At 36.7% G+C, this 14,691-nt stretch overlaps 1 protein-coding gene across 1 annotated transcript in view; it reads right to left on the bottom strand.

Moving 5' to 3' along the window:
- Window positions 1-14,691, bottom strand: part of LOC150084658 (uncharacterized) — a 350,037-nt gene that overhangs the window by 106,150 nt on the left and 229,196 nt on the right. The window contains exon 11 of the mRNA XM_090375393.1: window positions 12,550-12,659. Coding sequence (XP_090231519.1) covers window positions 12,550-12,659 — 110 coding nt within the window. The remainder of the gene's footprint in view (window positions 1-12,549; window positions 12,660-14,691) is intronic.

Genomic DNA, 14,691 nt, shown 5'->3' with positions numbered 1-14,691 from the left:
TGCAACAGTATCAAAAGCTTTCCTAAAATCCAAGTATATGATATTAAAATTATTTTTTGCATCTAGTTCCTTTGAGGACCACATCGTAGTATCCAATCAAAATGGTCAGACAACACTTCCCTTTAACAAACCCATGTTGTATCTGAACTATAACTGCAGTCTTGTCTGGATAACCTGCAATGACCCCATTATTTTTTCTGGAATGGAAATTAAACTAAAAGGTCTGTAAATACTTGTGTCACCCTTTGATCCTCCTTTGTGAATTGGGGATACATTTGTACATCTCCAGTTCGTGGGTACCTCCTCTGAATCCAAGGAAGATAATTATGGCTAAAAGTTTGCTTACTTCCTTTTCTTCCTCCCTTAATATAACTGGATAGATCCCATGTACCCCAGGTGATTTTCTTATGTTTAACTTCGTAAATTTATCCTCCATTTTGCTCTCAGTTATTGCAAAATCATTTAGTTCCCTGTTAGAGTTTGATAAACTTCTGGCCTCCACTTCCCTAAAAAAATACTCATCTGTGAATGTAGATGCAAAATACTCATTCAGTTGAACCATCAATATCAAGTGAATCAATCCAATTCATCCCCTTCCTTTTAGAGTTTACATAAATAAAGATGCCTTTGCATTCTTTGTGCCAAATATTTCTCATAATCTGCCTTCACTTGCCTAACCTCCTTTGTGACTTGATTACAGACTAGCTTATATCATCCATAATCTTCTGTGTCGTCTGATAATTACATGTATCCCATGCATTTTTCTTCTCTGCCACAAGCCTCATTAGTTCATCTGACATCCATTTAGGCCTAAACCCTGAATAGTATTTCTTAGTTGGCAGTATGAAAGGCTTTGGCAGTATGAAAGGCTTAGTTAGCTTCTAAGATAAATTCCTTGAATTCTTCCCATAAACAGCAGAATGCCGTTAATCCGGACTTGATGGGAAAACACTCGGTCCGGATTAGTGAAAGTCCAGATTAACCAGAAGCTATCTTCAACGTACCAGTTTTTTATTTAAAGTAACTAAATGACAAAATTTTAACTAAATTGGTTTTTATATTAAATTAATAAAACAATATTTTAAAGTAAAAATTATAAAAAGTAAAAGAACATGGTAAGTAAACAAAATACTGTACAAAGCGATAAAGTTTTAATGTAGAACATTATATTACACAAAATTAAAAACTAAAAAAAAAAAAAAAAATTACAACACAAATAATTATTTTCGAGAAGTTTACTTGAAATTGTCCTCAATGTTTTTTTGCTTTAATTTGGAAACACTTTCAAAATTAACACGTGTACAATGCTAGCTACAGCTGTCAACTGAATAGGCAAACACTCGAGATTATCCTACGATTGTCTCCGACCAGACATACCTCATGGTCCGGTTGGATTTCTGGAGGTCAGAACCATAAAACAATAAAAACAATTAGCAGTCACTTGTTTATTAGGCTTTTTTGTTAGTGCAATCTATTGTAAACGGATAGTAAACACGATTGTATTGAATTTGCGATAATACCGACAGCTGGAATTCTGTGGGTTTTTATGTTATTATGGTAAAATGTGTTTCCCCTTCCATGAAATCATCAATCTTATCAAAAACAAATAAATTTGAATGTTCTCTCCATTCCTGTTTTTGAAGTTTCGTAACTTGTTACTCCGTTCTCACTTGCACATATCATGTTAGTTGCAATTTCTGCGTGCGGTGTTCTTTGTTGTTGATTGCTTATCTTTTTTTATTGTTCTATTTTAAACTCCCTCCCAAATGTCAGTGAACAGAAATACAGGTGACCCCCGCTTAACGCTGATCATTCGTTCCGGAAAAACAGAGCGCTAAGTGAATCCGCGCTAAGCGAGCACCGCTTTCCCATAAGGTAACATATGTATTTGTGAGCTGCGGTCGGTGCCATAGGATATTTCCTAATCAATAATAAACGGTAATGAAAAGATGCACAAATGTCGGTCAAAATATTTAATATTCAAATATTTGCACATATAAAATATTCTGCATTACATACGTATAATTATGTGGTAACTACTTGCGTATTAAGAGTAAACTTAAAATTCCAATTAAAATCATGAATTTAATTGATTTAATTTAATGGATGAATTTAATCATGAAAAATGTGTGGATTTTGAGTTGAACTTTGGCCCTCTTCCAAATAAACTAAAAGGGGTATTAATTTTAAATGGCCCGCAGCGTTACCACCCAACAATAACGTCAACTGATCCTTCGCCGCTTTGAAACTTGGCATGTTTTTTCTTCTTTCAATATGAAACTTCTTTTAGGCATTCGTTTCCACAAAAGTCCTGCTTCATCTATGTTAAAAACTTGTTGAGAAGTATAACACATAATACCCCTCTTCAATAATTTTAACAAGTTCTTTTTTGAAAGTTTCGGCTCCTTGATCTGCATTCTAAATCTATTCTACCAGCCCTTACCAGTTTTAAATGGTTCCACATTTTTAGGCGAGTTTTCTTCAGATCGATCTCGATCTCTCTCTCTCTCAATAAATAAAATAAAAATAAATTTTCTGTTTATACTCCGGCACGACAACCAAGTCAGTAGAGTTTACAATAAATCGTCAATACAAATATTTATCGTATTTAGTAGTCACGGGCTTGAACCCCAGTCCACTCAAGGAACGCGTGCTATGCACTCTCGCTCCTGACCACTGGGCTACGTCAGGCCTAATATTTAACTTAACTGAATTCTGCATTGGACATTATCTTCAATAAAATTAAAGTCTTTCCATTTCAATCCTAATAGCCGGCCTAGTCCTAGTTGCTTGCAGTGGAACTGCTACCTTTCCCGCTGCAAAAATTAATTCTTTATTTTTTTATAATTGTTCTTACAGTTAAAGTTGGAAGTCCTAAATTATGGCACACATCCGCTTGTCGTTGACCGGAATCGATTCGCTTCAAAACGTCTAATTTTCAAATTCAGTCTTTTTCTTACATTTATAGTCTTCGTACTGTGCTCAGACGTTGTTGATTTTTCATTGTTCGAAAATGTAACTGCGTTGGTTGCATTAATTATGATACAATGTTCGAGTAAACTGTCCGTTTCGCACGTTGTCTAATACGGTACTGAGTGATGACTAGACTTCGGATAAATGCATATAACGCAAATATTACAAGCAATATACTTCGTCATTTTTTAAAATGTTGATCTAGGAACTACGTAACAAGCCACTGTACTGAAATTAAATTAGCGTGCGAGAAAATTTCACTGAGCGTGGGAAAATTTCTCAAGTCGGCGTGGGAAACGTTTTAATGCTGTTTTGCTATTCATTTTCAAGCTATCGACTCCATCAAATGAAACGATTTCGTTAAATATGTCAAAAATGTAATCTGTAAAAGAGCGTTATAGTGATCTGTGACAGCGTTATAGTCAGACACGGGTTATAATATAATAACAGCGTTATAGCGAATCAGCGTATAGCGAACCGCGTTATAACGGGGGCCTGCTGTATATATTTTTTTCGATAGAATTTTTCCCAACTGAAAATCCAGTCAAGATTAAAAGAAAGTCTGGATCATTGGGATCCAGATTAATGGGGTTCTACTGTAGAATTTCCTATTGGCAACATCATCAGTTGGTCCCCCCTGTAGTCATCTTTACAAAAGCCCTTCCCTCTACCCATGATGGTAGTTACATCTTTAAGTAAATCCCACATTAGTACACTATGATCGCTGCCACCTAGTAGTATCTTTATCTGCAGCTTCTTAATGAATGAATAATCACTGTTGATAATCAGATCAAGGCTATCAAGAGTATTACTCTCTCTGGTTGCCTATCAAATATGCTGTGGTAGAAAAAAATCATCCAATAAATCCACAAAAGACTTGCTAGTGTGCGAGTGACCAACCCATAAGTTCCAGTCAATATCTGGGAAGTTAAACTCCCTCGTTATAAGACATTCTGATTTACTGGCTCTCCTCTATTTCGTTGTGCAGTTAGCCACTATACCCATTAGAGTGATATAGGCCTATAACACATTTCTACTCTCATTTTTGGTTTCTCTGTGATGTCACACCAAACTGACCTCAACATTACAGTGTCCAGCCATGTAAACTGGATGCACTGTCTTAGATATCATGCTTTTCTCAAGTAACAGCATAACCCCTCTTTCCTTCCTATCCTTCCTGTACTACCAAAATTCCAATTCCGCATGCCTTGTATCTGTGTGACACCATGTCTCTGATATCCCAAAAATATCTGCCTTTGGTATCATGACCAGAACTTCAAATTCATGATGACTCCCAGCAGTTCTTGAAATCCACAGTACTTTGCTTAACAGGCTGCTGCTCATTCCAATAGAAGCAGTGCAAGAATTACTTTTACCTCTGCCTGCAGCTATTTTTAATCTCTTAGTCAGTATATCCGGCAAAGCTAGCAGTTTCTGACCCACCTAATACTGCCTCAATAGCATCAGCAAATATTTTTGCACCCTTTTATTTAAGTGTATCCCATCCCTGTAGAAGCAATCTCTCCTCTCTCCTGTTAACAAGCAGATACCATGCTAAGAAAATTCTACCACATCAGCTGTGCACAATCTCTCCCGGCTGAATTGCAGACACTTTTAAATTTAATCCTAACTTGCGACTTTTTTTTCAACATTGACCTGTACTTGCTAAGTAAGTCTGCAGATTTCCTACTCTTAATGTCATTAGTGTCAATGTGTACAACAATATTACTCTTTGTGCCTTAAAAGATGATATCTGCTCTACGTCATCTACTTTTGCCCCTGGCAAACATACCTTGGTTCTGTTCCACCTATTCTTTTTGCACAATATATTTCGCGTCTCCCTGACAATAGAGTCACCAACAATAACTAGCTTCTGTGGGACCAGCGCATTCTGTCCCAAAGATTGCAGCTGTGTTGCCTGATGCACAAGAGTGAGTTCTGGTGTTGGTTTTTTTTTGGTAGTTGTTGGCGCATTGGCTTCTGTGGCCATAATGCACCTCCCAAGGTTTTTGCAGTACTTTAATCCAAGCCCGAGGCGGGATTCGAACCCGCGCCTTTAGGTTGCCAGGCAGGCACTTTACCCACCCGGCTAGCCCGGTCGGCCACCCTAATCTTGAAACTCTCATAGATGCTCACCAGATCGCCGAGTTCTGGTGAGCACGTAACACACACAAAGACATCCTCCTTGGCTAGATCATGTCCTGTTCCAGAAAGTCTACAAAAATTTCACAAATTGTACATTCTTTTAGATGTGCAATATTCTGTGATGCATTGGAGAATCGCCCACTTCTCTTCTTTTAATCTTCTCTGACTTCGGCAACAAGGTCTTTCAAGCTCCAAATCTTCCTTTTAGATCAATAGTTCCAATCTGCAGCACGCCAAATGTCGTGAAATTTGGTGCTGCAATCTTCTTAAACTGTACTACAAGATTAGGAGAAACTCCACATATTCAATAGCAATGACTCTTTAGTTGTGTTATGAACACAACGTCTGATGAGTCCAAGTATGAATCAAGTGACAAAAAGTTGGAACCACTGGTTTAGACATCTGAACACAGCCACTACTAATGCAATGTCCTTGCTTTATTTCATTCATACATATTTTTGGCAAAGATTTTCACCTTGTTAGCACTTACCTTATCATTACGTGCATTCACTTCCATCTACATATAATCTCATATTGAACTTTATTATTATTATTAGCTATATGGTGTGTAAGGAAGCCTGAGGCTTATACTGCACCAGCCAAAAAAATATATACAGGGTGTCTCAAAATTATTGGTACAAACATTTAGGGGAGGTAGGTAACATCTAAAGGAATCTGAATCGCATAGGAACCCATAACCGGAAATGTCACCGTAAGTCGGTAGACGGCGCTGTTCATCAGTTCATGAGAGGGAAAATTTCTGGTTTACTCATTCAAGCAATAGTCGCTGCACAAAGAGCATGCATCAATATACGAACTGTGAGCTGGCAGACATGCACCTAGCGTATGGATTAGCAGAGGGCAATGGACGAGCCGCTCAACGAATTTATGGAGAATGCTTCCCAGACAAACACGTGCAAACAAACCACCATTTGTTTGCGCGTGTGCATCAAAATTTGTGCAATTATGGGTCATTTAGAGGTAACAGGAGTAGTGCGGGCAGACCACATTCGACATGAACTCCCGCCATGGAAGAAAGTGTGCTGAATGCCGTCCAGAATAATCCTACTACCAGCACATGTGCCGTTGGCTCTGCCTTAGGAGTGTCTCATTGCAGTGTACAGCGTGTCTGGCACGACGATTCCTTACACCCCTTTCATCTCCAAAGGGTTCAGTTACTGCTCCCCCAAGATCATCCTGCACGTGTGGCTTTTTCGCAGTGGTTTCTCCAAGAAAGTGTTCAAGACTTGAATATGTTTTGTTCATGGATGAGGCTTATTTCACTCGGGAAGGCTTATTCAATCAGCACAATGCTCATGTGTGGGCTCACGACAACCCACACAGTGTGCGCCCCCATGTGGCACAACATCGCTTCGCAATAAATGTATGGGCAGGTATTGTCGGTGACTGCTTAGTCGGCCCATACCTGTTACCATCCTGCATGAACTCCGCTAAATATCGGATCTTGACGATGTTCCAACAAATGTGAGATGCAACGTTTGGTTTCAACATGACGGGGTGCCTGCCCATTATGGAAGGTGTGTTCGTGACCATTTGAACAGGTGTTTTGGGCATCGATGGAATGGCCGGGGTGGATCCGTTGCCTGGCCCCCACGCTCACCTGATTTATCAAGCCTTGATTTCTTTCTGTGGGAGGCCCTCAAATCTATCGTGTATGAATCGCCTGTGGAGATGGAAATGGATCTCATGGCAAGACTCGTCTGCGCTGCTGCTACTGTCAAAGAAACTCCAGGTGTGTTCGACCGTGTCCGCCAATCCATGCTGCGTCGGTGTCACGCACGCATGCATCGCTTCTTGTGGTGGAACCTTCGAGCATCTGTTGTAACATCATGAAATGCATCCATCTCTTACTCCATTGTTAATATTATGTCAAATAAATGTTTGCCACTAATTACTGTCTTGTGTCATTTCTGCTTCTTGTGCCTCTGCTACTACTTTTCTGTGACGTTTCCGGTTATGGGTTCCTATGTGAAACACATTCCTTTAGATGTTACCTACCTCCCCTAAACTTTTGTACCAATATTTTTGAGACACCCTGTATATATCAATTACCTCGAGAGAGAGAGAGAGAGAAGTAAAAGGGAATCACCAAGAAACAAAAGAATGATGATATCCAGCTCATGTACTTAAGCTTCAGTGGGATCAATCAAGTAAGTCCTACTGAAACAACATCCTTCTTTACATTACTTCCATGTATATATACAATGACAGAAAAATTAACAGGAACTCTTCCATTTCAATCTATTTTTGTTTTTGCATGTTTTGCTCAAAAATGGATGCTAATTGTGTTTAGCAAGCACCCGTGGACAATAAAAAATTATTCTTAGTGTGTGAGTTCCCAAAGCAAATATTGATTTCAGAAAAAAAAAAAATATATATATACAGGGTGTTTCAGTTAAACGTTTCAGAACTTCTAAGAGGGGTAGGGTACATCCTGACAACTCGAAATCATATAGCAATGTGGGGTCGGAAATGCTTTCCTGAAGCGGTGTTGTACACAGAAGCACCATAAAGAAAAGAGACCGTAAGTGAGAAATCGTTTTAATAATACATGAAAAGAAGCAAAAGGTACATGGAATAAAGTAAGTGTTCGAAGTTTCTTCCACGGGCTACAATGCACGCCTCACATCTCCGACGCATGGACATCCGAACATTCTGGAATACTCCAGGCGAATTTCGAATTTCTTCGGCAGCTACTGCGATTCTTGTAACCAGCTCCTCAGCGTTGTCAACAGGGGTGTCATAAACTAGCGATTTCATATGACCCCAGAAATAAAAATCAAGACATGATAGGTCGGGTGACCGAGCAGGCCAACACACTGGACCACCACGTCCAATCCACTGTTGACCAAATGTGACATCCAGGTAGTTACGAACATCTCCGCTATAATGGGCAAGGGCTCCATTGTGTTGGAACCACATTGTCTGTTGCGTCGATGCAGAAATCTGTTCATCTCTCAAAAGTTGTGGCAATACTTGCTGCAGAAAGATCAAGTAGATAGGTCCGGTTAGACGACACGGTAACAGGTAAGGTCCGATGAGTGATCTCCCATAATACCGGCCCATACATTGACCGAAAATCGAATCTGTGCTGCACGACGTCGCACAACGACTTCTGTGTACAATACCGCTTCAGGAAAGCATTTCCGACCCCACATTGCTATATGATTTCGAGTTGTCAGGATGTACCCTACCCCTCTTAGAAGTTCTGAAACGTTTAACTGAAACACCCTGTATATATAGTAGTAATATACAACTGTTAAGAAGGAAAATAACAAAAGTTATCGTATATCTAATGCTCCAAAACAGTGTGCAGCAGTAAAGGAAGCAAAAGGATATAAATAATGTGAAGTTTTTAAAATAGATAAAGTGTCTGTGAAAATGGAAATGAGAAGTACACACGGTGCCCAAACTAAGAGAAGTTGAAGGGATAGTCGAAAATGGAAGTGAAGTAGTGGTTAAACAGGTGAAAGAATTTGAAAAACCTAGTACAAAAATAATAATAATAAATAACAAAAAAATAAATACCACTATATTCGGATATGGGAGGGCAATTTTAGCAGGAGGTCGAATCAGGGGATGGCAAATATGCAAAATCTGAATATAGTGGATGAAAAAATGATACATAGTCAGGAAATTCATCAGGGGACTACTCCTAACCACGTATCACACACTGCATTTCCAAATTGTCTGTAGTATTAGAAAAAGGGGGAAAGCAAATATGCAGCCTTTATCGTAATACTAGTAGACAAGGTAGTCCCAGTGGGACTACCTTGAAAATTTGGTATTCCAGCCAGTTGTCTATTAACCATTCTGAAAACCTGTGTTTAGATTTTCAAACTGTTTAAGGAAATGGGACCCAGTCTGAAGCATGTGAAATTATGAAGATGTAGGTGAAGCAGCTTTTAAGTGGATGAAGTTGATTCGAGACCAAATGTGCCGATATCAGGGCCATTAATAAAAGAAAAGGCTATGCATCTTTTCTGTGACATAAAACAATCTAAGCCAGTTCTGGTTGGCTGGACAAATTTAAAGAGCACCATGGCTTACTCAAAAAAGTTATTTCTTATGACAGTGGAGTTGCAATCGTAGAAGACTATACAGATTGGAAAGAAACAGTTTTGAAAAAAAAAAATTTAATGGAGAATTATGAGCCCAAAAACATATTCAATGTTGATGAAATTCTATTTTTTAAATTTTTACCGAACAAGACACTGACTTTTAAAATTGATAAATATGTAGGCGGTAAAAAGAGTAAGGAGAGAATTGGTTGGTAAAAATATAGCTGGTAATGAAAAACTGAAGCGTTTGGCAACAGGCTAAAGCAGGCAGTTCCCAACCTTTTTTTAACTTGCGACCCCTTTCACAACATAATATTTTTTTATCGTGAACCCCTTTCAACATAATATTTTTATTGCAAACCACTAAGCCTATGTTCTCTGAAATCGTATAATAGTTCTGAATTTTTATTATAAAATATTTCCAATACTATGCTTTTATAAGCGATATTGTGTAATAATAAAAATTATTATCAAGTAACTATACATAACAATGGTTTTTGAAAATGAAAAAAAAATTTAGTATGAAAAACATATTTAACACAATATACTGTAGGATAGTAAACTAATTACAGTATAAGGAATTGTGGGAGATGTGGTTTCTTTCTTTGGCAATTCTTTATATTTAATTTTATTTTACTTTGTTTACCATTAGTTATATTTTATCGTTTAAAAATATACCTATGTAAATCTAAGCAGATGCCATTACAGAATTTTTAGTTCGAACCCCCTGGAACACTTTCGTGGACCCCCAGGGGTTCGTGACCCACTGGGCTAAAGTAAACAACCCCCATGTTTCAAAGGAGTAAAGACGTTAGAGTTGGACAACTACAACAAAAATTCTTGGATGAAAAGTGAAATTTTTGAGCAGTGGATTTTAAATTTCGATAGAAAGTTGACGAAAAAAACCCAGAAAAATCAGGTTGATTATCGACAATTGCCGTGCCCATCTTCACTCAGTAATTTCAAAACTTACAAGTGTGAAGCTTGTTTTCTTCCCTCAGAATACCCTGTACAAACTGCAGCCAATGGATCAAGGCATTATCAAGAATTTGAAAATGCACTACCAAAGGCGTATATACTGAAAAAAAATTATACTAACAATAGAAAAGAACCAACCTATAGATCCTGTTATAGATTTGCGGATTTGCATATCGGAGTCAAGACGTGACGGAAACAACAATTAAGAATTGTTTCACAAAAGCAGGTTTTGCTAAAAGGCTAATTAACAGTGATAAGAGGGATGAACTGCTACAAGACATTGAGCAATCTCAGGAAGAGTTCCAAGTGAGGTATGATCAGTGGAGAAACTGCTCTTGACGAATTTTTAGGAGTTGATAATGATGTCAGAGTAGCTGAATATCTGAATGACTACAACATTTTGGAGTGTATTTAAAGAACTGGTGACAATATTGATGATGATTAGATGAAAATGAGGGCAATATTAAGCCTTCCAAACAAGAAATGCTGGCAGCAATTGAAACTTTGCACTGAAGCCTTCAGTAGGAAGAAAATGTAACAGAAAATATATTTGAGTGTTTAAACTAATGCAAACATTTTATGAATGGTGTACAGTAGAATCCAGTGTACATCAAAAAATAACCAAATATTTTATGACATAATTGTTAAAAGTGTACTAATATATTGTGCACATCATGTAAGTAGTTATTTTTTATTATATATATATTAATAAATTAATTGTTTGAAAATGTTAGAAAATTTATTAATTCCCACTTATTTCTGATTTATTTCCCATCTTTCACTATTTTTCTGAATGTTGAATTATGGTAAATTTTCATTGTTGAAAAGGTCATATTTCTTTATAATGAAATTTCTGTTTAACACATTTTTTCAATGGAACAATCGATTTCGTTGTATAGAAGTCTGACTGTATATCAAAAAATATTTTCTCTTTTATAAATATTTATTTTTCATTTTTAGAGCACAATTACCTACACACAAAGTTCCCATTATCCCAGATTTTAGGCTTAAATTCATTTTTGTGCCATCAGCATATGGTCAGCCAACACCAAGGTACACAGATTTTGGTAAATTGAGTCAAGGTGCACCCTTTTCACCTTTTACTACCCTCCTGCATGTTTAATACTAAAATATGTTTTCAACACATGGATTAAATATCTCCCCATTTAACATAAAAAAAGCTTCCACATAATATGCTTTGGTAATTATATTAAAATAATTGGCGAAGGTAAAGAAAGGCAACACGAGAATGACGAGAAACATCGAATAAATTACAGAAAATTAGTTTCCGATATGGCACTCTAGCGCTGCTCACTCAGCAAACAGACGGTAGGCGTTATCGGTCTGGAGCAAAGTCGAGAACGATATATTGATTGACAGGCAGGCGTAGTAAACGATGTGCTGATTGGTGCATGAAAACAACACACAATAACATCTGTTTAGTATCACTTTAATAACACTCAGAAGCACTAATGGTAACTTGCCCTAATGAATGCTTTCCATAATGGTGAAAAAAGGTCAGGTTACCTCCACTTGAATCCCATGGGAGCTTGAACACCTTCTGAAATGGAGGGGGTAATCTAACCTTTTTTCTTTAGAATCATGGGTGGACTAGTGTATAAACTGTTTATTAACAAAATATAAATTTTTTATTACTGTACTTTTATTTTTAAGGTCAGGTTACGAAATATAACGAAAAATAAAGAAACCTTTTCCTTTTTTCGTAACCAAACCTAAATCAACAGTATAGTAAAAACACTCATGAACTCCAAAAATCTGCTTTTAATAATGAGAAAAAAACATAATGAAGGACATAAAAATGAACAGAACGAAACCTTTATTAATTTAGTTTTCATCAAAAAATCAACCAATGTTTTATTTTCCTTACAAATTTCTTCCCTCTTTAAAAGATTCATTGCTACTATTACCTGTTTACTGTTCATCACAAAACTATTATGCACCGTTCTTTACTCATAAATACACATTATAATGCAACCAATGACTACACAGTAGCTTGTCGTCCGTCATGCCCACCAATCATTTCATCGTTTGCCACGCCTACCTGTCAATCAATATATCCTTCTCGATTTCGGCTCCAGACTGATAACACCTACTATCTGTTTACCAAGTGAGCAGCGCTAGAGTCTGGTGTTGGGAAACTAATTTTCTGCGTAAGTTATCTGACGTTTCTCGTCGTTCTCGTGTTGGCTTTCTTTACCTTAGCCAAATAATTTTGTTTATATCAATTACATTTAATTTTTATGGATATTAATACTTGCAAGATAATATTATTATTCAAGTAAGGATGAAACAAATAATAATAACCTACAAATAATTCTCTATCCCCACTCCTGGGGAGAAACTTTCCTACCATAAGCTCTAACTACATTAGCCAATGCTCCTGCAGCCCCTTGTCTCACTGAAGGAATACAGTCTTGCAGATTAATGAAGAACAATGGATATAGCTGTTTCATTGTAGTTCTGAAACAGATGTAATTTAAAAATATAATATTACTGGTAACAAAAGAGGATGCTCAGAAAAAAGTACTTTATTAATATGACATAGCTATAGTAGATATAAGAGGTGTGAACAAAGAGTTCAAGGCACTGAAATAATATTTGGGAAATGATGAAGCTTGCTGGTCATTCAGATGTATTTCCATTCAAAGTAGTCTTTCTCATCACTGTATACTCCTGATGCTTCTGCAACCTCTGGAAGCATTTCTTATATTCTTATTTTGGAATTGCTATAAGTTCCTATGTTTCACTGTGAACTAAAAGTTCCTATGTTTCACTCTGTGAGCTTTCAAGGGACCTTAACTCTGCAGTAGTAGGGTTGGATCTGTGCAGTTCCTCTCGAAAATAACAAGCTTATGTTAGTTGTTGATAAAACCTGTGATTTTCCTGTACCTTCTAAATATAATCAAAGTTTTATTTGAATGGACTTTTTAACATTTTTTCACTTTTTTTAAAAACCTTTTATAGTACAAACCAGAGCTGTGATGCTCAAATACGTTCTATGTTGATCTCAATATTTGTAAAAGAATAAGAGAAGTTTACCTCAATATGATACATACAACACTTCCAGATGATACTCTCCAGAAATGAAAACGAATAAACATTACAGTAAAAAATAAATTGAAAACAATTTTAAAAAATAAATTGAAAACAATTTTAAAAAATCAATTAAACACAATGAAAAAACCAATTGAATGCAATTAAAAATTAAGTAAAAAATTAACTAAAAGAATTTAACAAATTTTGCAAAATGATTTTCCTTCCTGAAGCTGACAACGCTTTTTGACCTTATGTCGTGATCACAGGAATGAAAATTACGGAATACGTGTGAGCATGAATCTTAAATAGGGATTATTTGTCTTCGCTCATGTGCGTAAAAGACCACGAATCGGAGATTAGATATGGATGGCGAATGTTAACAGAATTCTCATGTAATTTAATTTTGACGGTTTTTGCAATTAATAGTCTCGTATAATTAAGCTGGACACTTAAGTATTTTGGCCTCATTAAATAAAAAAGTATGTTTATCATTAACGGCATGAAAGGCTAATTCTGATGCTGCTGAACGGGAAGCACGAACTGAGGATGCGTGCTGTTTAACATGAATTCAGAGGGAACCACATAGATCCTCAGCACAGAAAAAGACAATTCGCAATCACCGCAAGAAATGTTATATACCAGGTAATTTATTTGTGTTTCAAACGAGGAAAGGACTAAAAGGAGTAAAGGACTAAGCAAATGTTCAGTATTACACAACTGAACAATTGTTCAGCAATCAGTTGTGTAATTTCCGTATTGGTCTGGCCACAATTTTAAATTCAGTATCTTTAAAGAGTCTGTTAAGCTGTTTGTGCCATTGTTCAACTCGTGGTACAGAAATAAAGTATTTTTTGATGTTACTATTGTTGTAGTTAGCTTGAAGGATGTAGTTAGCTTGTATCCTAATTCAGTTTATTGAAGCATGGGTGGGGGTTACCCCTGTTTAAGAATCTGCTGTTAATATCTGTATTTTTGAGCCCAAAGCAGATTCCGTCGTAGAATATTTAAAGACATTGAGAAATTGATTAAAGATAAGACTTTTTGTAGGTGAACAGGTGATAGCTGTTAAACTGGATTTTATTCGTGTCCCATGTAAGCCTGAGTTGAAATGTCCCGCAATCAGCCAAATGAACTTTCTCCATAAAATATAAATGGCAACACTGTTTAGCTACTACACTGAGGGGAGCCTGTACCACTATCTGCAAGATAATATTACTATCTGTTCTGGGAACTATCTGTTCTCCCCACTCCAGATGCACTCATTTGCTGGCTATTGTTACTGCTGTTACCACTCTATGTTCGCTGGTAGTGAACAAACTAAAATTATCCTTGCTGAAGTTTTAAATTAGATCCTGCAGGGATATTTTTTAGTTGTATAATCATTTGACATTTAAGTTTTTACCATGTAAAAACTTAAATGCTTACAGGACAACATGATTCTTTCAAAGAAACCTAA

Source organism: Mastigoproctus giganteus, chromosome 6, assembly GCF_048544385.1.
Source record: "Mastigoproctus giganteus isolate SK-2022 chromosome 6, ASM4854438v1, whole genome shotgun sequence".
Taxonomy (NCBI): Eukaryota; Metazoa; Arthropoda; class Arachnida; order Uropygi; family Thelyphonidae; genus Mastigoproctus; species Mastigoproctus giganteus.
Note: the sequence above shows the minus strand (reverse complement) of the source record. Positions and strands in the feature narration are given on the sequence as shown.